The sequence below is a fragment of the Hippocampus zosterae genome, chromosome 8, assembly GCF_025434085.1.
Source record: "Hippocampus zosterae strain Florida chromosome 8, ASM2543408v3, whole genome shotgun sequence".
Lineage (NCBI taxonomy): Eukaryota > Metazoa > Chordata > Actinopteri > Syngnathiformes > Syngnathidae > Hippocampus > Hippocampus zosterae.
The window spans coordinates 23,921,210-23,945,907 of NC_067458.1; the positions used below are offsets into that span (position 1 = coordinate 23,921,210).

General features: G+C 46.5%; 2 protein-coding genes across 2 annotated transcripts in view; one reads left to right on the plus strand and one right to left on the minus strand.

Moving 5' to 3' along the window:
- Positions 1 to 572: 572 nt before the first annotated feature.
- LOC127605929 (desmoglein-2-like) lies at positions 573 to 9,553 on the minus strand. Its single transcript, XM_052073833.1, has 13 exons — positions 9,439 to 9,553; positions 7,582 to 7,964; positions 7,081 to 7,222; positions 6,423 to 6,583; positions 6,200 to 6,334; positions 5,731 to 5,916; positions 5,384 to 5,649; positions 5,098 to 5,240; positions 4,218 to 4,439; positions 3,900 to 4,142; positions 3,383 to 3,513; positions 3,063 to 3,302; positions 573 to 2,988 (listed from the first exon to the last, which is right to left on the minus strand). Exons 2-13 carry the CDS (start codon positions 7,900 to 7,902, stop codon positions 2,077 to 2,079), a joined length of 3,102 nt encoding a protein of 1,033 aa, XP_051929793.1. The 5' UTR covers positions 7,903 to 7,964; positions 9,439 to 9,553; the 3' UTR covers positions 573 to 2,076.
- The window catches only part of LOC127605932 (cadherin-2-like), a 64,306-nt gene continuing 47,189 nt past the window's right edge, over positions 7,582 to 24,698 (plus strand). The window contains exons 1-2 of the mRNA XM_052073844.1: positions 7,582 to 7,713; positions 10,652 to 10,795. The gene's annotated coding sequence lies outside the window, so the exon portion shown is untranslated. The remainder of the gene's footprint in view (positions 7,714 to 10,651; positions 10,796 to 24,698) is intronic.

Below are 24,698 nucleotides of genomic sequence, written 5' to 3' on the forward strand. Positions count from 1 at the left end.
GAGTTCAGTCATGGACTGCTGGCACCCTATCGTTCAAATTTGGAACTCAATATTGAACATTCGTTCATTCTGCATATTCATTTCTGTACCGATTTTTTTTTTTGTGGGGAGCTACAGTTAGGATGAGGATTAGGTGGTTGGATTTGAGAGGTTTTGGGGTCAGGGGTTCAGACGAAGGTTAGAGAAATTAGCTCAAAGTTGTTACGGTCAGTGGTAGGGGTAGCATTTAGCGTTAGAGGCTCAGCGTTCAGTTTTAGGATTAGGCTTTCAGATGAACAGAGCATAATCTAACATGCATGTTTACAGATGGGTTCGATGTAAATAAAAAAACGTAAAAAAACAACAACAACAACACTGCAAACATAACATATTTAGGATTATGGATTCCGCTTAACCCGAGTCCCTAATCTTAAATATTTCAAAGCAAATCTCCCAAATTCCCACCAGGAGACTTTTAAATATTTCTTTTGCACTCGGTAATTACAAAGTTCATCTTCTGAGCATAGATGTGGGTGTGGCCTTGAAACCTGCTCCCTCCCCCCCCCCACCCCCCTTCCTCCAAAGGTGTGTCTCGCCGTGGGAGTAGTCAACAAACTGACAGTGCCCGTCTTCTAAACACAGCAGGAGAATGGACAGAGTTATATAAATGTAGATGACACACGACAGGAAGCTAGCAATGATGCATCCAGAAGGTTAGGCTGCTCACGACAATATGAAAAATACAAATAAGGACATAAACGACATTTACGTTTATTCATTTCACTAATGAGGAAGCATCATGTCGAGTTATTTAATCGAGTGACGGCGAGAAAAAGTGGCGGTGAGTTTGTGTGTGTGTGTGTGTGCGTGTGTGTTGGGGGTTGAAAACCGGTTCCGCAACGAAGGCCCACACAGGCACAGGCACACACAATCTCGACAGACACACCCATAGTGCTCTCCGCTTGTTTTGTATACGTGGCCAGGTGATTTCTTTTATTCACTTTAGCTCACCATATCGACGACTGGAATGACTCTCACACATGCGGCGGCTAAAATTGTGTGTTTCTTATACCCTAAAAATGGTTCATGAAAATTTATTTCCGCATTTGTTAGTTTTATTTCTCTTTTCAAATATGAAATCTGGGACTTTGTTGTTGTTGTTGTTGAATTGTCATGGGGTGATTAAACACGAAACATTTTATTATTTTCTCATTTAAGTATGAGATTTTATTTGGTGCATTCATGTAGTTTTCCGTCAAAAGTATTTATTCAGGTCTTGACTTTTTGTCTGAGTGCAAAGCAACATAATGAAAGTGTGCTTTCACACCCAGAGGTGACATATTTTGAGCCCAACTAATTTAAGTCCCTGTATTGTGAAAATAAATCTCTCTTGCAAATTCGAGAGCCCTGTGAAATTTGAATTGTTAAAAAGTAAATAAAACGAGGCTTCAAAATCTTGGCCTTGCCCAACTGAATGCCCTGAAACAAACCCCGACCCGCTCAAATGTCAATCGGATACAAATTCTGTGGCCTGAAAAAGGGATGCGACTTTCTCTCGCGTCTTTCTTACACCTACAAGTCGCTACCTGTTTGAGACCCGGAATTATTTCTGCGTAAAGCCTGCGGCTACTCTTGTCTTTGTTTTATGTTACCTACCAACCAAGGGATCATGAATGTAAATTAGCCATATGCTAAATTGGACACTTTTACGCAGGTAATGTAGCAGTGTTCGTCGATGCGCACGGTCCCTTTCAAATAAACAATAAAATGAAAAATACGTTGCGCCGGATTGTCACGAAGGTCATCCACAATGCGACGAGAAGCGCGAGCCACCAGCTAACTAACAAGCAACGAGTAACTTGCACAACCATGAAACAGCGAGAGGCACTCCAGTTCTTAAAGAGTAGGGGAGGGCGGCTCAATACCTGATAGCAAAGTGCCTAAAAAAAAACAAACATACTTTTTACATACAAAGAAAGAGGAAATATGTTCTTTAAGTTCAGTTCATTGCACAGGAAGCAAGTCAGCAGGAATGGCTCAAAATCCAGACGGGAATAGTCTCCAAGTGGCGTCTGCAATGGGAACATCTCATAGCCATTAATTGCGGTAGATTGGGATTCTGGGAGAAGCCTCCTGAGGTCCGGTGGACTTGGTGATGGTGCTTTTGATGTTGAAGGACTTTACAGATCCAGAGGTGTTCCTCTTCTGGGACATACTTCCAGCTTCGTGTATGGTTGATGACCCTTCCACCCAACGGACTTTCTGAGGTCGAGAAATCCATTCAGCTTCTCCACCTGCTTGCACAGGTGAGGTTTGGCTCCCCCTGAGAACTTTTACAGATCCTACAGGGCGCTTGCTTTCTACCACGACCATGTTCTGGAGGCTGGGATGATTTCTGCTGTGGATCTTGGTCTGGACCTTGGGGTTCTCAACCAGCACCATGCCGGCATCCTTGGTGTGTCCGCCAGATACTAACATGCCTTGGGCAGGTGCTGCCAGAACTACGCCCTGGAGACTGGTAGCTGGTGCCTCAGCCAGCAGCATGGTGTTCTGGACTTGTGGTTGGACTACGTACTGAATGGGAGTGGCAGCGGTGTAATAGAAAGGCTGCTGCTGCTGTAACAAGAACATCTGGCCTTGGTTTTCCATCCCTGCCTTCATTGCCGTAATCCCTTGATTCCGCCTGGTCATGTTTTCCTTCGCCACTTGAGTCACAGTCTGGTCTACCACGGAGACAAGTGGAGGTAACTTCGGGAGTTCCGGGCTTGGTCCAGTCACGACCTTTGTTGGTTGTGGGATGACATCTGCTCCAAACTTGTGGCCGCGGCACACTCCCGCCAGGGCCTTGAACTTGGGGTCGAGGTTGTCAAGGAACTGCAGGTCATTGTCGTTCTCCAGGAGGCTGCAGCAGCCCACCGAGCTGGCTGAGGAGCCTTGGCCCTCAAAATTGTACTTCAAAAGAGCATCCTTCTCCGCCAGACTGTCTCCGCCACCTTCGCTGTACACCTTCTGTTGAAACATGACAAAAAATGTGAACGTTGTGATGCTGTCGTGTCCACCGCTGGTGTAAAGCTATTTCTCACCTGTTGGTAGTATTGGGCGATCAGGTGGTCCGGTAAAGCGATGCTGTCCTGCACTTCCATGGCCTTGTGTCCAACCGCTGCATCCCCAAACCTGGAGTAGAAGGTGTTCACGTCGGCCTGTCTCCTTGCCCAGGACTGCTCCATGTTTCCCTGGAAGGTGTCCTGAAAGACCGACTGCTTCATGTGATCGCTCACGTCTTCAGCGAACAGCTGTGTCGGGATGAGGTTTAGCGGCACCTCCTGCCAAAGACCCGGCAGACGTTCAGAAGTCAAAAACTGAATACGTGTCCTCAAGAGTTAATGGAGTGATGAGGACTGACCGCGTTCTCCCCTTGGCCTTCAGTGGAGTAAGTGACCAAGTGGGACTCGCTTTCAAATGGTATGACCGCGGCACTCCCCGGCAGCCCCGCAGCCCCCCCACACTGACAGAAGAGCAACAGCAGGGGAACCACTGGAACAACAATACGCTTGCATCTCAAATCAGAAAATGTTCTTCTGTGTCATTGACTTTATATTGTTTGGCATATCAACAGGAAATGCCAACTCATTCTAGAGATTTTTTCTCTCTCAAAACCAGTTTCCATTTCGACATCAAAGTCACAACATCAAAGTGTAAATAAACAATTATAGATTTTGTCACTGAGTGTAGCAAAGTTTGATGAATCGCCATGAAACGAAACTCTGAGTCAACACCACAAGTTCAGGACGGGACCAAAAGTCTTGAGCATCAAACAGTTGTGTGTTTGTGTGTGGTGAAGGTGTTGTCACAAAGAGATTCACTGGCTCCCCCTCATGGGATATGTGTGATATAACTCAAACATCTTTAATCGCACTTACGCAGTAGCAATAGCAGGCCCAGGAGTAGTAGTCCGATGCCTGCGGGTCCGAACTCTGATTTCTTGTCGGGCTGACCTCTTCCGCCTCGTCTTCCACAGATAAATCCATCCTCGCATGTGCACACTTGGACCATTATTTTCTGTGGTTCAGAGCACGCCTGCCCCTGCTGGTCCTTGACCAGTAATTCCACCTTGTGTAGACCAGGCCATAAGGACCGTTGGGCTCTCAGGATGGTTGCGGTATCTGCCCACACAAATCCATCCATCAGATCTTGAAGGTTGAAGTCGACTGAGATCCAAAACAGACCAGTCTCCTCACCATTGAGATGCTCCGCCTGCCATTTCCCCTCAGCTGCCTCTGAGATTATTTCAAAGCTGAAAGGGGCTCCATTGGGGAAGTCGTCTTCGTCGACGGCGGTGACAATGATGGCATCGTCAGGAATGCACAGAGTTTGGGTGGTACTAGTCAGGGTGGGACAGTGGTCGTTAAGGTCTTCCACCTGGATGGCCACAGTGCCAGTGGCGGTGCTCGAGGGGATGTCTGTTTGTGGGAAACAGAAGTGGTGACGAAACTCACGCTCCATACTTCAGTAGAAGTTCTGTTCAGATACTCGTGTACAAAAAGACTCTGGTGAAGGTTGAAGTACTGATTCAGATCAAGTCAATGGTTGAATATCCTGCCTCTCCCATTCTGTTGCCAGTGACATCAATGCTCCCGCCTTGCTGACATCCCTGCTTTTTTACATTGTGTTGGAGGAGTAAAAGTAACGAGGCTACTTTGACGAAATATGGAGTAGAAAGTACATATCTGTTTTCAAATATAAGCATACAAGTGTAAAATCACCTACAAAATACAGTAAATACGCAAGTAAAGCATTTTCTGTTGGGCTCAAGGACTTACCATCTGACAACTGGCGTTTAGCCTGTTTTACTGCCATTTCCCCCCCCTTGGAGACTCTTTTGGGAATAGAACTCATTTACTGACAAACCTCCCAATTAAAAAGTATCCCCTAAAGTCATCAATGGCAGAGAAGGAGTTACGGACAATATCAATAATCGAATTATGATAATGTACAGATACCTGGAAATCTATTCAAATACCGTAACATAAGTATTTGTACTTTGTTACATCCCACCACTGCTGGGACTGCACCAGCGTCTAATTCGGGTGATGGATTGCTACAACTGTTGGTGTGTACCTTCAGAAATGCAGAGCACTTGAGCGTAATATGTTCCGTTAACCAAGAAAGTGGACTCTCTGTCGGGCATCTTGTTCAATCTGATGTCAGCGGTTTCTGGGTCGATGCTGAGCCAATTGTCAGGGTCCAAACCTTTAAGATACCTACAACACAGTGCAGACCAACACTGTGATTCATACATGTCAAGAATCCGGTGGCGAACTGTGCATTTGGTGCCCGAGCCTCCAGTAGGGACTTAATCAATAGTTTTATGGAAACAACAACTTCCAGTACTTGCAGAACTCACTTGACTTTCTCAGCTGGTTTCCCAGTGTCGCCATCTAGTGCTGGATAGTGAGCAATGACATCTTTGCCAGGAGTACCGCCTCCTTCCGGCAGGGTGATCACTTTGACTTTGGGATCAAAATATGGGCCTTCACGCTGGTTTTGTACGTGGACTTTGACACGATACGTTTTACGCGTGGTGCTTTGCGGAAATCCTTCATAAAGTGGAGCCTTGTTCCTCACAGTGAGTTCAAGTGCCAAGTCCTTCACGTCCTCATAATCCACAGCCTGTGAAGTCATACACATTCTTATTCAAATGGAGACTTTTGAAGCTAGTATGGCGCGGTTCTGTTTGTTTTTCACCCTTACCTTATCAAGCATTAGGATGCCTTCGTTGGTCTTTGTGTCCGTTTTGATGCTGAAGTACTTGGCCTCGTTGCCTTTGACGATATCAAACACACTTTGCCAGTTTTCGGTGTCCTTCAGATCCAGGTCTTGAGCTTTGATCCTCACCACCTCCACACCCTCGGTGTTCTCCATTATGCTTCCCTCATACTCCAAGGAAAACCCATGGCTAGTCAGTTCACCACATGACCAATGATTTCTGCCTTCTGCTTCTTCTTCGTCTGGCACTCCATCCACGACACCCTGTTTCGCTCCCCCTTATATCCACAACCTTGGAGTAATCCTTGACACAAACCTCTTCGAGAACAGTAAACACATCACAAAAACAGCTTTTTCTTCCCCTACCGGAACCACCTAACCTGTCTCCACCCATCAAGCTCCTTCTTCACAAGTGAAACAATCTCATGTTTCATTCTTAAATAACGGCAAGTACCTCGTCTTTTTCCAGCGTTGGAAGGTTGTCGTTGATGTCCAGCACATTGATGGTCAAGGTACTGGTTCCCGTGAGGCCGTCAGGGTCGCCATTGAGGTCCTGAGCTTGCACTGTCACAAAGTACTGATCTGTCGTCTGACAGCGCAAAAACCAAAATGTTTCGAAGAGCTTTTCAGACTGAACAAATTACACATATTTCATTTCTTTTCAGAGTAGCTGATACCTCTCTATCCAGAGTAGATTTGTCCACATAGATGTTACCATCGTTGTGCATGCGGAACATGTTGTGAGGTGGGGTCTGCTTCACGATGGTGTAGAGCAGCTGAGAGTTGGGGTTGCCCTGTTCATCGGCGTCAGTCGCTGTGACAGTCGTGACTGGCGTCCCTGGAAACGGAGACATACTGAGTATGTCAGATGTTTTGGGTTTTATTTTTTTTTTCCTCTACGAAGGAGACATGTTAGTTTGCCAAACAGGGTAATTAAAAAAATACACCCAAAAATCTGGAGCCAAACAAAAAGAACCAGCCCATGACTGGGGCAGTTGGCACCTACTTTGTAATACTACATCGCCATCTACTGACCTGGAGTGAAACGGCAGTGCTTGGCCTGTCTGCAAATTTGTTTAGGGTTCTTCAAATGTGACATTTTCCTTTATTTTAAGTTCTAAATACTGTGAGCTTTGTTGGCTAGAATGGTCTTCAGCTTTCCATAACCCTGATCAGGATAAGCGGTATAGAAAATTCAGACCAGAATAGTGTTTACCTTTTTAAATACAACTCAAGCAGGTGTTATCGAACTTAGGACAACTAATCAGGCCACAAGATGCCACAAAATTCTTCTTTCGTGGTACGATTCAAGTGTTATTGTTCAAATTCTCTCACCCGCAGGGCTACGTTCATACACGTCGACGGGCTTCATGGCGTCAAACTGTGGCTCGTTGTCATTCTCGTCGAGCACCTTTATGCGGAGGTCGATCCTTTTCTCTGCCTCGGTGCCATCGTTGAATCTGGCGATGCCCAGCAACTGACATGAGAAACACCAGCAGCTTTACTTGATTGACTCCACAGCATCACAATTGGACGATTCGAGACCTTAAATTCAAAATATTAGGCCTATGATGCAGTACAATCATACACCATTGCAAACTACAACCTCAATTTTTATAGACAATTTTTAACTGGAAAAAAAATAGAATTATCTTTGCCTACAACGACAAAAATATATATATTTTTTTAATGTGTACAGGTGTACCTAATGAAATGACCCGTTGGACAAGCCTTGTCATGCTTCTCAAAACAAAATCATTCAAATTCAGTAGAACAAATATATACATACAGGCAAAAAGTAAAAAGTTGATGATTTGAAGGCGGCGTGTCGCTCACATTGTAGGTATCGATGACCTCCCTGTCGAGCAGTTGGGTGACGCGAATAAGTCCCGTTTTGGAGTCCACCACAAAGACGTTGAACGGGTACTGGCTTGCACCGATGCCCTCCAGGGAGTAGCTGATGTTCCGGTGAGTTTCAAAATCAGATCGAATCTGAATTAGACACAAAAGTTGCAGAGAATGGAACCGAAATGCTGGGATATGTGAAATGTGTTCACGAGTGCCCCCTTGTGGACAAAAGAGGCTCTTGCCTTGGCGATCGACTCCTTTCCCGTGTAATCTACATTCTCTTTGAGTGCCCTTGGAGGGAGGATCCATTCTCTTCTTTTCCGCACCGGTTCATTCCTAGAGTGGAACGCCAACACAAGTGCGCTCTGGAGCTAACGCAGTAGACAACAAACAAGTCCATGACGTCAGTAGGAGCAGTTTTGTCATTCAGTGCACTTATATTTCACCGAGCTACCATTTCGGGATGAGCTCGCTGAGAACAATTTTTAACCAGCTTTGTTCGTCCATTGCTAAACTTAGACGCGGAACTTGTGGATGAAAAAAAAAATCACAGCAGTTTAGTCAACTGTCTGGCTCGAGTACGTGATTGAAATTTGGTGACAATTAGATAAATTGACTCTAAAATGGCCGCTTGTTAGCTCAATGACACGTGTTGTGTCTTTAGAGCTCTACTCAACTTTTGTGGTTGAGTTAGTTTTGGGTTTTACGATGAGTCCTCAAATGTCCTCAAAAAGCATGACAGTGTGTAGAAATCATCCTATTCAGCGTGTGTGGAAAGCGTTCGCATTTGGGTGGGATGAGTTCCTCTTTGAAGGATCCCTACAAATGCCCACCGTGACTCCAAAATGTTTTCTTCAGATCAAACTTTCAGACATCCTTAAATTGTCTTTGATCCATTTTTTTGTGGGCGCACACATCACACACAAATATCTCAAGGTTTCTTTTCAGGCTTGACTTTTAAGGACTGTTTTGTGTTTCTCATGACCACATTTTGAACCGGCTTCTGGGGCTGAATTTTAGAAAAAAAAATATTCTTTGGGTCCGGTTTATTTTTAACGGACCCCTGGCAGATGTTTGTGTATTTATTTAGTCATTTATTTGGGGCGCTGGGGTCTACTCATTGAACCAATACCGTGCTGCTCAGTGAAACTAGCTTTAATTGTACGGCTCATATAAAAAAAAAAGTCAATGAATTGTCACTCTGTCTGTGTGAAATTTAAGACCGGTCAGATTTTTAGCCTTTCTTCTTCCCACAAAAACCCTCATTGTGTGCGGCCATGACCACCTCGACACAATTCCACCCTCAGTACATCTGTACGTTATATCCACTCCAATGTCCAATCGACAGATGGCAAAGGAGATGTCTCGTCAGCGCACCTGAACTGTCCTCACATATGTCTCCCATATGTCCACCTTTGCTCAGTCCCCAGTTTTAATCGAGAAAAAAAACAAAAAAAACAACAGCATATGTCTCCATTGTGTGCAGATACATGCCCGTCCTTAATGTCCAATTGGAAATGTTCTCGATTCATTTCCCTCACATCCACTTGTGCATAACCGAACTGCACATTTCTCTTATTGCCCACCTGTACACCCCCCAACAGACCACCTGTACTTGTCCTCATTTACCCTCAGTTCATGTCTCCACTTATGCACGTTGTGTGTGCACTAACAAAATGTATTTTGTGGTGTATTATATGTATTATGCAATATTTTTTATTTCTTAAAGTCCAGCGAGTTTCTGTAACTACGTTTAATGCTTTCCACCTGTATACATTCCTTGCGTGCACCTGTCCTTTCCTCTCCCGACTGCCACAAACGTATTAATAATTCAAAGTCACTCACCAGTAGGAACAAAACCTTCGCGGATAAACGCACTCGGACCATAATGGAGCCTTGCAGGAGGTCCTCTTCCAAGTCTGAGCTGAGGAAGAGGAGAGGGAAGCTTTTTGTATGGCAGACCGCCCTCTCGGTGTGTGTGTGTTTGTGTGTGTGTGTGTGTGTGTGTGTGCGTGCGCATATAACGTGGTTCACCTTCCATGGCTTCGCTGTTTCACGGATTTTTTTTAGTGCCGTTTTTTTCATGCTTTTTTTTTTTTAAACAGTGAATTATGTTCTGGATCCTGATTGGCTAAGGGACTGACCAACGTAAACAGGCTCCGCACCTTCGTCCCCATACAGCAATATTCTTGGGTGGTGCACCCGGAGACATCGTACCCCGCGGGGGCCGGGATCCCACCTCGGGTTTCATCGGGCCCTCCGGCTCGCGCGCGCGTTAGACTCCTTGGTCCGTGTTTCAAGATGGGCCGGGTGGGCCGCCGACATCGCTGCGGACCCCTGGCGCCCATCGTAATGACTCTTAAAAATGTTCTTTTTCCAGTATTTCCAAAAACGATTCTAGCTTTTGTTGAAAATGTTTATGTTTTGTTTGTCCATCCATCCATCCATCATCTACCGCTTATCCGGGGCCGGGTCGCGGGGGCAACAGCTTTAGCAGGGAAGCCCAGACTTCCCTCTCCCTAGCTACTTCTTCCAGCTCTCCCCGAGGGATCCCGAGTCGTTCCCAGGCAAGCTGGGTGACATAGTCTCTCCAGCGTGTCCTGGGTCTTCCTCGGGGTCTCCTCCCGGTGGGACATGCCCGGAACACCTCACCGGGGAGGCGCTCAGGAGGCATCCGAATCAGATGCCCAAGCCACCTCATCTGGCTCCTCTCGATGTGGAGGAGAAGCGGCTCGACTCTGAGCCCCTCCCGGATGACTGAGCTTCTCACCTTATCTCTGTTTTGTTTGGTTTTTTTTTTAATGCTTGGGCCTGAAAACAGGTTTTGGATCTTTGGTTTCATTGTATACATAGTTCAGTATTATATAATAACTGTAAACAAATAAAGCCGACGACTTCACGGATTTCGCCGATCACGGCTTCTTTTTGGAACGTAACACCCGTGATAAATGAGGGTTCACTGAATATTTATCTTGGTATATCCCGTATCTATAAATGCATATTTTTTAAAGATACTTTTTATGTTGTTGACATGTGACATATCCCCACCTGCCAACAGCCCCAGCAAAGGCCAGAAGAAGAAGAAGAAGCCGTGAAAGCCTTTTTTGCATGGGAGCATCAGTCAAGCGTGTCCTCGGTGAGCTCACAGCAAGAGATTTCAACCTGACCCAACCTGTCGCGGCTTCCCCGGAAATGAAAACAGGTAAGATCAGATCTGATACATCAGCCAACCAGCCAGTAAACTGGACTAGACTCTTCACAATGTTGCCGAAATCGATGCACTGACGTTTTTGATCTTTGATCAGAAACCATGAATTTAACAAAAAAGATGTGATCTTAAAAGCCAGAAGAGAACAAAATTACATTTATTCCAATACTGTATTCCTTTGGCAGCCATAATAAAGATGACGACGGGGGGTGGGCTTCGCTATTCAAGCGGACTACATCAAACGAGTAGCACAGCAAATGTTTGTCGTAGCGGTAATGGGGGGGGGGGGTGTTTTTTTTTCTTTTGAAGGCAGGAGTGTCACTCCTACGTTGCGTCAGAAAAGTGCTTGACATATTTGTGTCAATGTCAACTTGGCATCGGGTCATGAAGAGTTAAACCTCAAGGAGGTCAAGGTCATGCTTTTATCTGCAGTACACTGAATTATTGTAACGGTCTTCTGACTGGATTCCCTCAAAAGAGCATCAAACAGCTGCAGTTCGCTCAGAAATCTGCAGCTTGGGCTCTGACCAGAACGAAGAGATCAGAACCGCAGTCCGAAAGGCTTTACGCTGGCACCCAGTCAGCTGAAGACTAGATTTTAGAAATTCGGCTAGTTGTCTATATTTGATTATGATTTGGAGCTGGGAGTCGCGGCTTGGAGTTTGAAGCGGATTATGTGGGACAGGAGAAGTGAACTAATCTCTTTTCGTCAATGGACGCTACAGCTTCGTGTTTGCTTTCAAAACTTGGCTTGTAGCAGACGTGTGCACATTTTTCAGCATGATGTCTCTGATCCACTGGTGAAAGGACACTTTGATCCTCTCCTCTTTCATCTAGAACTGCTTCAGACAACAAAGTGTATGCAGAAAAGTGGTGAAGATTGCACGACTGTCTCTGTCCTATGTGTTGTCTTGTGTTATTTTTTGTTATTTTGACTTCAAAATGGCGCCGCGAGAGTGGCTGCCTTTCCAGCAGCTCCTATTTTTTTGTTGTTCTACTTCTTCCTTTCATAACTTTGCTGCTGTGAATCTGGAATTTCTCCATTGCGAGACTAATAAAGGTTTTCTTAATAATCCACCGAATGGTTTGAGTCCTGAACACATTAAAGAAATGCTGATTGAAGAAACCCCGGTATGGCTCTGAAGTCTGCAGACTCGAGTCAGTGAATGGGAACCAGATTTCAAAGCAAACACGGTGAAGCAACATTTAGCACACACATTCTTCTAAATACAAATCAATCAATCAAAAAGTCAGCAGTCCAGCACACCTTGAGGTGTGTTATGAGCTTTCCAAAGAAAAGTCTTTATGCATTAAAGCCCAATACAAACATCGATACTTCATTCCACGCCCGCACACGAATATTTTCGCTTGAGCCGACATGTTCACACATTACCTTTTAACGTTGTCGCGTTACGTTAGCGTGTGCTTTCTATTTGCTGTGGGAAAGCGCAAGGAAACCACCGAAGCGAGACCAGCATTGCTGTGGGTGACCGTGTTGATTGACGGGTGACAGATGAAGAAGCGTTGCTAGCTTCACAGCATGCTAAGCTGCCGAGTTAGCATACAAAGCAATCATATTAGATTTGCTAGCTTCACAGCATGCTAACCTGCTAAATTAGCATACAAAGCAATCATATTAGTTTTGCTAGCTTCACAGCATGCTAACCCGCTAAATTAGCAAACAAAGCAATCACATTAGATTTAGCCTCCCACTCGGCTTGGTTAGCGTGCTACTCGACTAGCAACTTTTCCTTCTCCCATCCAGTGACCCGTCAAAATTTGAGCATTTGAGGGAAATCCGCTTCTACAATGGATGAAATGTCCTCTTTAGACAATTTGGAGCGGAATGGCTTGTCTGTCTTCTCGTTACAAGTGACTTTTGAAAGTCTGTTCTCGTGTGTTGCCGGTGTTCTCTTTGTTTGCCGTACTTCTCGTGTTACTTTTTGAGTTGTGTGAAAGTTTCTGAGGACCACAGACTCAAATTTCATTGGGCTAACAGGAGAGGGGGGATGAAGAAAAAAGGGAGGAAGAGGAGGAGTACGGTAGAGACACAAATAGGCTACTTTGACCGCAAATACGCACCCACATGAGTTCTCTCAAAACTCACGTAGCAACGATTGTACGGGCACACACACACACGTACACGTTCGGTGAGTCACATGGGATTCAACCAAACAAGCGGTTCTACATTGTTTCAACTCTTTTGGATTTTTTTTTTAACTACAACAGAAACGATTAAACGATTTTGGGGTGGCCTTGGCCCCTTTTCCCAACAGACTGAGTTCCCAGAACCAAAATAAGAGCCCTTTGTCAACGAGTGGAACTTAAAGTGCAGTTCCCACGGAAGCCTGTAGATGTCACTACTTACCTACACATCAGAAAGCAGCATGCGCAAGTCTCGCTCGTCGAAGGAGGGCAGGAGAGGTGAATTCCACCTGCCGGGAGGACTGTTTACTGCTTAGGTGAAGCAAGTTTAAGTTCTGTCAAGTCATGAATCATCGTAGCGCCAGTTCAGCCCTTCAAGCAATTTTGCTTGATATTTTAAAATACTTCCAATGGTTTTCTCAGACGCTTGACATAACAGCCAAGGCCCTCTTTAGCACCGCAAATGAAAAAAAAACCTCTTTAAATCAACAGCGATTGGTTTCAAACGAATATGGCCAATAGAAATTATTCACAGAATTCAAATAATACGATCAAGCCCTTTCATTCCACCAAGCCGAGTGAGAGGCTAAATCTAATATGATTGCTTTGTATGCTAATTTAGCAGGTTAGCATGCTGTGAATGCATTTGTTCCTTGCCACATACTCTTTTAGAAAAATCCATTACGAGGATGACTAGAAAAACTTTATTTTTGTTCTCCTTCTCCTTCTTCTTCTTCTTCTTCTTCTTCTTCTTCTTCTGCAGGCTTTCAGCATTGGCCGTAAACAATCTTCACTGGATTAGACAAGACCTTGAAAATCCCTGCGGCGCTTTGGTGCCTACAAATGCGCTTGTACTCTTTTTTTTCTTTTTCTTTTTTTTTTTAAAGGAAGACTTGTTTATCATAAAACCCGTTACAGTCTCGGTGCCTCTATGGAATCGTTTGCACCTCACCTCTGCCAATGTGCGTGTTGGTGATAAAGATGGACTAAATCAACGGTTTGAAATTGGAGGGGGGGGGGGGGCGATAATGAACTCAGCGTCATTGAGCTAATCGTGCATGTCAGCGATATGCAGTCCGCACATCTTCCTTGTCAATATTGTGAATAATCAGTTACTACAGCAGAAATGAGTCTTTGATGTGAATAAAAATCAGTCACCGCAGTAAAAATCGGTTCATGTCACTGTTAGGAGTCCGTCACCACAGTGGGGTGGGACCGTACGTAAACTGGTGACGTCACCATTTAACTGAAGCTCTTTGCGCCTTCGTTGCATTTAACAAAGCGCCGGGCGCTCTAATGGAGGCGCCGATTCCCGCTGGTTGATGCGGTCTGCGGGCCTCACATCTATTAATTCCGTGAAATGGCTTCCGGCTGCTTACTGAGGCAAATCAAGACGGATGCACCGCAGAGCCGCGTTTTTAAAGAAACGCAATTAGTTCCGTCGGAGCAACCAGCGGCTTCCATTAAACTCCTCCTTACATGGAACCTGCAGAAAAACAACACTCGAACTCACACACACACACACACACACACACAAACCGGTTTATGTGTTTTGTGGGGACCACTTTTTAGGTAATCACTTTCGGGGACCATCCTTTCCAAATGACATACAGCTCTGCAAAAAATCAGGGATACACAAAGTGGTGGCGTTAGCTTACAAACACCTTTAAATATCAGAATTTATGAAGTCACAGTTGGACCGTGTCATATGGGGACTTCAGAAAAGTCCAGTTTACATGTGTTATGGGGACTTAATTTCAATATATTTAAATATATTTACATCATTCACACAGGATCCATGACAAGCACGCCAACTGAGCTCACGTGCGGCTTTTCGACTCACTTCAAAGTGCACGCACACGCGCACACTCACACACACGCACACACACACACACACACGTGCGCTCGCATTTTGCCGGTTTTCCCGGGTCCCGTGTGAAAGGTACCGCACTAATCGCTTGCTCGTCCTCACCACTGCAATGGCATCTGGATTTTGGCCTGTTTTACGGCCGCTTCCCTCACCACCCGCTCGCCTCAGAATTTTGTGTGAATTTTACGCATGTGAAGCATTTTTTTTTTTTACGTGACACACAACCGATTGGTTGTATAGTTGTTGGGTGGTAGTTTTATCCAGTATTTTCTTTTTTTAGGTGGGTAATTGTGTCATTGGTAAAATGGTTAGTTGGTTGTGGCGCTAGTTGTGTTGTTTTTTTTTTTTAATGGTTTGCACGGGTGGGTTGTTGTTGTTGGTGGGTTTTGTAAGTTGGGTAAACAAGTTGGGTAATTTCTGGCGATGTCGTGGGTGCGATCGTTTAACTCATTCAGTCGCAGCCAATTCTGGACCATGTCTGAAAAGACGTATAAAACCGTCTTTGGGAGTGAATGAGTTAATCGGTGAAATGGTTCGTTGGTAAGTTCCACACGCACGGCCACCTGCGCCCCGTCTCATTTGCATACTTCATCCTTTTTAGAGACAATTGCACTTTCAAGTGAGCCTCTCGCATGCGCTTTCCCAATTCCCCCGCGGCGGTTTCATGGCGAGAGGCGCGGGATGACGCGGATGAGAAGGAAAGCCGAGCCGTCGGCAGTAATTGATGCGTTTGAGGATTGTTTGGCGGGTGGGGGTGCGGGGGGGGGAGGGGGGAGATGCCAAAAGCCAGGCAGCGACGGAGGGGCGCTAAATAGCAGGACGCGCCGCTACGGGCATTTCCGTCTTGACTCTTTCATCAGCGGAGATGACGTCACTTTGTACAATTCAACTCGGAGTGGAACATGAGCAGGACAGACAGAATGTGTTGCAATGAGACAGACAGTGCGGTTATGACGAGGTAGTTATAGTTAGTTTGTCGGCCGGTTGGTTCATCTGCGGGTGGAACGTTTTGTGAGTAGGCCAGTAGGACGGTGGCTTGGCAAAATGGCAAATTCGTTGGAATCTGTTTTTTTGCTGGTTATTCATTCATTCATTCATTCATCTTCCGAGCCGCTTGATCCTCACGAGGGTCGCGGGGGGTGCTGGAGCCTATCCCAGCTGTCTTCGGGCAGTAGGCGGGGGACACCCTGAACCGGTCACCAGCCAATCACAGGGCACACAGAAACGAACAACCATCCGCACTCACACTCACACCTAGGGACAATTTAGAGTGTTCAATCAGCCTGCCACGCATGTTTTTGGAATGTGGGAGGAAACCGGAGCACCCGGAGAAAACCCACGCAGGCCCGGGGAGAACATGCAAACTCCACACAGGGAGGCCGGAGCTGGAATCGAACCCGGTACCTCTGCACTGTGAAGCCGACATGCTAACCACTGGGCTACCGGGCCGCCCAAACCGGAGCACCCGGGGAAAACCCACGCAGGCCCGGGGAGAACATGCAAACTCCACACAGGGAGGCCGGAGCTGGAATCGAACCCGGTACCTCTGCACTGTGAAGCCGACGTGCTAACCACTGGACTACCGGGCCGCCAGTTTTTGCTGGTTAGTCGAGTGGTTATTTAGGTCATTGTAAGTTGGTTGGTTAGTGGGTTGGATGATTGACTGGATGGTTGGTTAGCTGATAGGCAGTTGGGTGAGTTTGCTGGTCTATAGGCAAGTTAGGAAGATGTTTTGGGTTTGTTGGTTTATTCGTTGACAGGCTAATTGGCGAGTTGCTAGGTTGCCGAGATGATTTTCTGGGCGATTGGGTTAGTTATCAGGCATTTATGTTTCGTTAGGTTGTTGGTTGGCGCCCGGTTAGTTGACTGTTTTGTTGGTTGATTGATTGGTCAGTTAGTTGGGTGATCCACTGGTTAGTTGGCTACTTCAGTGGCTCATTCATTGACTGGGTAATGAGGTAAAATGTTTCTTGTGAGGAATTCTTTGAAATGCTACAAATGCTAAACTGGTAAGAATTCGTGAAAGCTAAAAAAAAATCTCATTATCACCGTCTTATCACCTCCACGATGTGAACATGTTTTTTTTTTTTCCCCTTTCGAACAGCCAGCATGTTGCGTTATGGCGACCTGCCGATGAAAATTTTAATAACGGTAACGCGGCTTTTTCCACTGAGTGACAGTCATTTTGAAACGGGGGTGTGTGGGGGGGGGGGCGGGTTGCCAAGGCAACCGCGCTCCAAGTGAGAATTAATTAAAGAGAAACTTGTGTTGTCAAACTTTCTCAGCGACTAAATTTAGGCTGCAAAGGGCTCATATGCGAACGTCTGAAGGGTTTTCATATTTTCAGGAGCACGCTACCTGGAAGTTTCATTCGTTACCGTGGAGACCAGTGGTGGTGTTCAATGGACGGGAAAATGTGTGTGTGTGTGTGTGTGTGTGTGTGTGTGCTCCCTGGCTGTGAATCAGTATCAAGACGGGGTTCATTAAAGTTTGTTCCTCTGGAGGAGACTTGACTTGTACGTCTGCTACAAATTCTGCAACAAGAGCAATGATGATGATGATGATGATGGTAATGATGATGATGATGACGATGATGATGATAACGACCAATTAGTCCTTTTCAGCCTGCTCCTCGCCGGCAAACTGCCAGCACTTTGGATTTTGACTGAAGGCAGGCTGGTGTAATGCGGTAATGAGTGCGCGTCCGGTGATGTCACCATGGCAACACGGCTCCTTGCGGTCAAATGTTGGAGGTCCAAAGTCTGCACACACTCACACACACACACACACACAGTCTTCTACTGTGTATACTGTCGATAGGATCAATTCACTGACATGTAGAACGTCGTCAAGACAAGGATGACGATGATTTTATTTCAAAACAAACCCTGATTTGAAACACTAACCGTAGTTGTGATTTTTTTTCACTCTTATAAAAATGTCAGTCTCATGTTTTTTTTCTTTGGGAGGGTCGTCTCGAACGGTGACAGGAGTGACCAGCGATTTATTCATTCATTCATTCATTCATCTTCCGAGCCGCTTGATCCTCACTAGGGTCGCGGGGGGGTGCTGGAGCCTATCCCAGCAGTCTTCGGGCAGTAGGCGGGGGACACCCTGAATCGGTTGTCAGCCAATCGCAAGGCACACAGAAACGAACAACCATTCGCACTCACACTCACACCTAGGAACAATTTAAGATAAGATAAGATAAGATATCCTTTATTTGTCCCACAATGGGGAAATTTACAGCCTCCAGCAGCAAGAATGTAGGTAGAAAGAATCAGCCTGCCACGCATATTTTTGGAATGTGGGAGGAAACCGGAGCACCCGGAGAAAACCCACGCAGGCCCGGGCAGAACATGCAAACTCCACACAGGGAGGCCGGAGCTGGAATCGAACCTGGTACCTCTGCACTGTGAAGCCCACGTGCTAACCACTGGACTACCGGGCCGCCCTGCGAATTATTTGATTTGATTTTTTTTTTTACTTTTTTTTTTTTTTGGATGCGTGTTTGAGGACGGCGCTTAAATGAATAATTGAGAGCCCGGTTCTCTTGTCAGTGCCGTCACAGGGCATCTTTGATTCAAACACTCCGGGACACCGTTGTTTCTCCGAACATCCTCACACTCTCCTCCTCCCGTCACTTCAACTTTTCGTAATCGGGAAACAACTCTTCCGCGGCGATAATGAGAACAGGAAAGCTTCTTCTGGAAGACGCCGTCGAACCGGCACGCTTGTGGCGACAAAGAGCTCCGTTAAGAAGAGACTACCAACCGCACTAACAACAAACTTAAACACCGACAACAATAAACACTAAAAACAACAAGAACAGGGAATCAGACGGCGATGTCGTTAGGCGCCATTTCATCAGCGATTCTGCCACTAAACGTGATTGTGAAAGGTTGAACTTGCGCACTTCTTTGCCGTTTCTTTCATCTCTGATCCCTGCGCGCTCGTGTTTCACTTCCATCGGAAGCCCCCGGAGTTGATTTGTCTTCCTTCCAGACAAAACGGAAAACAAACAAAACAGACAGCCCAGCATTTGGTTTGGTTTCCTCTTCCGCCGCCGACGCCAACGCGTCGGCGGAGTAAACAAGAGGCCTTAATGAAATCTTTCATCGGCAGCCGACTGGCCGCTGGGGGACCGCTGCCGACTAATGCGCCAATTCATTATGAAAATGACTTAGGAGACGCTGCTTCCAGGCGGCGGCGGCCATTACGCCCCCCCCCCACCCCCCCACCGCCACATTATGGCGGCAAAATAAGCGAGCCGAGTGAGATGTCGCGGATCAGCTGATGATGTCAACCCAAACGACACAACGCAAGAAATATTCGAGACCAGACAAATGTATTCATCCTCAGGCGCTGGTCTGGTCTCGGACCCCCCCCCCCCCCCCCCCCCCCCCCCCCCCCCGGAGGGATGACGGTGAACCGTCTTTCCGGGATTATCGTGGTTTGACTTTTAAGTGATCATTTTGTCATTTTCTAATAGTACTGCAGCTCGCTCAGACCGTCTCCGTCATGTATGTCTGCGTTATACTGCCCCCAGGTGGCCAAGGAGTGCGCATCACAGGGAGCAGCACAGTGTCCATTTCAGTTGACGCGCTCATTCACTCTCCACACCGCTTATCCGGGGGACAGCGGCATGGTGGGGGTGCCGAAGCCTAGCCCGGCTGACGGCAAAAGGCGGACCACACCCTAAACCGGTCGCCGGTCAATCGCAGGGCGTGTATAGAGACAAACAAGCACTTGTACACTGCCAGTGAATGGGAAGCGCTGCTATGCTGCCCGCACACAAGTCAGCCGAGTGGACCACGACGCCATTCGCCACCTCGGCACAAAATCCAAAATTGTTTATTATTTACATTCGACTAAATGAGGTTAGGCGGCCCGGTAGTCCAGTGGTTAGCACGTCGGCTTCACAGTGCAGAGGTACCGGGTTCGATTCCAGCTCCAACCTCCCTGTGTGGAGTTTGCATGTTCTCCCCGGGCCTGCGTGGGTTTTCTCCGGGTGCTCCGGTTTCTGATGTCCAACTGACAACGAAGATACTGCCGACCTTCCTCCGTCGTGACAGTGGCACAATATTATGTTGGACACACTAAATATGAAGAGTGAAAACAAAAAGGTTTTCAAGGCTGGCATAGTTTTTGCAGAATATTCTAGGTGACAAATCCTCTTCGATCCTGTTTTCTATGCCGACAGAAGGTGACAGCTGTAATTTGACTTTATAATGTACATCTTGGGGCAAGGTTATATTTATGTATATTATCCAACAAAGCGGCCCGGTAGTCCAGTGTGTAGCACGTCGGCTTCACAGTGCAGAGGTACCGGGTTCGATTCCAGCTCCGGCCTCCCTGTGTGGAGTTTGCATGTTCTCCCCGGGCCTGCGTGGGTTTTCTCCGGGTGCTCCGGTTTCCTCCCACATTCCAAAAATATGCATGGCAGGCTGATTGAACACTCTAAATTGTCCCTAGGTGTGAGTGTGAGCGTGGATGGTTGTTCGTCTATGTGTGCCCTGCGATTGGCTGGCAACCGATTCAGGGTGTCCCCCGCCTACTGCCCGAAGACAGCTGGGATAGGCTCCAGCACCCCCCCGCGACCCTAGTGAGGATCAAGCGGTACGGAAGATGAATGACTAAATGAGGTTAAAATGCAGTATGATGAAGTAGTGATTTAGTGTCCTTAAAACAATGGCTCCATCTGTGATTTTGCGCTAGCACTTATCCTCACGACCGCAAATGAGTTAAACGTTTTTTGCTCGTGTCCCCATTTTCTTTCTCTGGGCGTCGTTCTGGCTCCAAAATAAGCCATCAAGGCAACAGACGCATCTCAAAGAACTAAAAGGGATTTTCTTTTTTCTTGTTAGTTGTTTTTTTTTTTTTTTTCTGGCACACTTTATAAAAGAAAGAGTTTAAATCCCCCGCACTCCTCCCTTATTGCTAGGTTACATTAATGTTGGAAAAACTTTTTTTTTTTCTTTTGATGGAACAAAAAGCCGTCTTTTCATATCCGCTGTGTACCGTATTATCTATGCGCATATTTGACGAGCATGCAAATAAAAAATGACGGAGGCTGCCAAAGTGGGGTGGGGGGGAAAAAGGTTTGCCGTTTGAGGTCAGAAAAAAGTACTGCACTAGTTGATTGTGATTTTTTTTAGCCAGGTTTTGTGTTTCGAGCTGACTGGAACTCTTTCAGGTCAGATCTAGTCGACTCCTTGCTCTTTTTAGTCCCAGTTTTTTTTGGAAAGCAATAAATTATTTCCCAGAGGTCTCACTGAGACAAACTCAGACGTGTGTAAAAGTTGAGAGTGAATAGGAAAAACACTCCACAGGGCAACAACAACACAAAACGGGAACTACAAGAGATTCTCAAGCTGTAGTATCCAATTAGAGACCCGCATCACTTTTGTAAACAAACATTCATTCATTCATTCATCTTCCTAACCGCTTGATCCTCACTAGGGTCGCGGGGGGTGCTGGAGCCCATCCCAGCCGTCTCCGGGCAGTAGGCAGGGGACACCCTGAATCGGTTGCCAGCCAATCGCAGGGCACACAGAAACGAACAACCATCCGCACTCACACCTAGGGACAATTTAGAGTGTTCAATCAGCCTGCCACGCATGTTTTTGGAACGTGGGAGGAAACCGGGGCACCCGGAGAAAAGCCACGCAGGCCCGGGGAGAACATGCAAGCTCCACACAGGGAGGCCGGAGCTGGAATCGAACCCGGTACCTCTGCACTGTGAAGCCGACGTGCTAATCACTGGACTACCGGGCCGCCCTTGTAAACAAACAGTCGACTCTAAAAAAAAAAAAATGGATTTGCTAGTTGGCCGTCTTGTTTTTAGGCGGAGCCCATGATGCGCCTGCACGCGCAATGACAAAAAGTTTGACAATGACGTGTCCCAAAAATTCATATTTGAGAAGAATCGGACAAAATGTCGAATGGGGTTTTCCTTAGATGACGGCATTTAATTGCTTCTATTGACTTGCGGGTTTTGGGTTGCATGTATGATCTCACTTTCGGAGGTCGGGTTGCCAGATTGCGAAATAAACACGATGTCTCATGTACTGTATGTCGGATGGTCGTTAAGGCTCTTTGGTGCCCCTAGTGGCCTGTTATTTAAACGCGTTCAATCAAGACTGAGCATTGCTGTTGGAAGTTGGCTTGTCATCACGCTGCGTCTCAAGCTTTTTTTTTTTTTTTCCAGTATAAGGACGACAGCGAAAGTAGGTTGAGATTTCAAAATGCAAAGAAGTCATCCTCAGATACAAAGAGAACGAGAGAGACTGCGAGAGTAGTTCATAAATCAAGAAACACGGATGAGAGTCGGCATCTCCTGTTTGGTGTCTCGGCTTGCAGCGAGGTCATGAATATTTGATGACATCATTTTTGGGCTGTCAAGTCACATGATAAGACGCATTCGTGCTATTGATTAACGGCCCGGGGTGCACTTATTGTCTTACGGTGTCACAAACGTGTTGCTACTGCGCGTCCTTCATTAATTATGCAGCACATAAATCATCAAATATAAAAGCTATTTTTTTTTTTGGGTACGTGACGGAAGAAGAATCGGTTAGGATCGGCATCACGAGGTTTCCGCTGGAACGTGAATTCCAATTTATTTCGCAGGGTTGCCCATTTTCACTTCTTTTGTTTGACTTAATTACGAAGATGAGATTTTTGCTGGCTAAAAATGGAGAGCACATGTAGTTAATTGAAAACTCCAAGTTCGTTAAAAAAAAAAAAATGGAATAGGTTAATTGAAAACTCAAAACTGTCCGATGCCGACTAAAAACGAAAAGTTGAGTCATACAAAGCAGAAAATTAGACCGATATTTTCTGAAAATACACATTAGGTTCATTGTTTTGAGCTTGACCCGGTAATCCAGTGGTTAGCACGTCGGCTTCACAGTGCAGAGGTACCGGGTTCGATTCCAGCTTCGGCCTCCCTGTGTGGAGTTTGCATGTTCTCCCCGGGCCTGGGTGGGTTTTCTCCGGGTGCTCCGGTTTCCTCCCACATTCCAAAAACATGCGTGGCAGGCTGATTGAACACTCTAAATTGTCTCTAGGTGTGAGTGTGAGTTTGGATGGTTGTTCGTCTCTGTGTGCCCTGTGATTGGCTGGCAACCGATTCAGGGTGTCCCCCGCCTACTGCCCGGAGACAGCTGGGATAGGCTCCAGCACCCCCCGCGACCCTAGTGAGGATCAAGCGGCTCGGAAGATGACTGATGACTAAAGAATACAATATGTTCACTGAAGTTTACATGTTAGCGTCTAGGATCATCGGGGCACACAAATCCTAGCCCCCCCACGATAAGGTGGAGTGGTGGTTGAAACAATTCATTCATTGATTTATTTGATAGATTTAGTTTCCATAGATGGAGCTAACGAACAACTTTCCAGCAAAACTTTCCACCAACTTTGTCTCCAGCAGCCAACGCCATCACATTCTGCTGAAATGAGTAAAGCGCTAGCTCAGCTAACAGATGGTTAGCGCATTGCATTTAAAGGTTCACCAATCTCAAAGTTGAGATGCGATGGAGTCGGCATTTGTGCTCCAAATGATTGAATAGCTCGGGCAGGGTAACGCCCCGCCCGACTGTGCAATCGAGATCCGCTGAAATAAATAGCGCGCATGTTGACACTTTAATTTGAGCGTCGCTCATTCGCTGAAGGTGCGGCGTAAGCGTTTGTCAGGCCCGGACCGCGAGGCGATAACATCTTGATGGAACACACCCGATCGATAGCAATAGCGTTCCGCTTCGTTCACTCTTCCCGCCGGGCGCCTGACGGCAAGCTAATTAGCGAGGTAATGGAGTGAACCCTTTGTGATAGGTTGGTCGGAGCTCCCTGCGATTTAGCCGCTGATTTTTCTGGCGTCTCAACGTCACTTTTAACCGCTGCGTTTCAGGAATCATTTCGTTAGCGGGCTGATTAGTCCCGTTGTTGGGACGCTCCAGGAACAGGTACGCAGTTGAACTAGCTATAAAGTTAAATAACGGATATCCACACAGCAACCCTTGAAAAATACGTCGGATAAAGTCAACCAAATAAAGGTTGTCAACCATTGAAGACATTTGCGACGTTCTGAGCAAAAGAATAAGGTCACTTGGTTCCTGTTCCTGGTGCAGAACAGGCACCATCACCATATGAACATGTGACGCTCGATAATGACGGTGGGGTAAAGGAACAGTTTACAGTATGGCTAATTAATGAGTTAGAAAAATGATACGCTGGTAAATGGAGTGTCTGTGTGTGTGTGTGTGTGTGTGTGTGTGCGTGTGTGTGCGTGCATGTGCGTGCACTTTGAAGTGAGTCGGAAAGCCGCACGTGAGCTCAGTTGGGGCGCTTGTCATGGATCCTGTGTGAATGATGTAAATATATTTAAATATATTGAAATTAAGTCCCCATAACACATGTAAACCGGACTTTTCTGAAGTCCCCATATGACACGGTCCAACTGTGACTTCATAAATTCTGATATTTAAAGGTGTTTATAAGCTAACGCCACCACCTTGTGTATCCCTGATTTTTTGCAGAGCTGTATGTCATTTGGAAAGGGTGGTCCCCGAAAGTGATGAACGAAAAAGTGGTCCCCACAAAACACATAAACCGGTTTGTGTGTGTGTGTGTGTGTGTGTGTGTGTGTGTGTTTGTGTGTGTGTGTGTGTGTGCGTGCACTTTGAAGCGAGTCGGAAAGCCGCACGTGAGCTCAGTTGGCGCGCTTGTTGACGGCAGAAGGATGTTTGAGCTTCCGTCGGCCTGCCAGCTTCGCCGTTGCGCAGCCACGCAAATATCGGAGGAGGCAAAGGCACACGCGTGCGCCCGCGCACACGGTCTTGTAAGAGTAGCGACGTGCGTGATTGTTTGCCGCTTTGA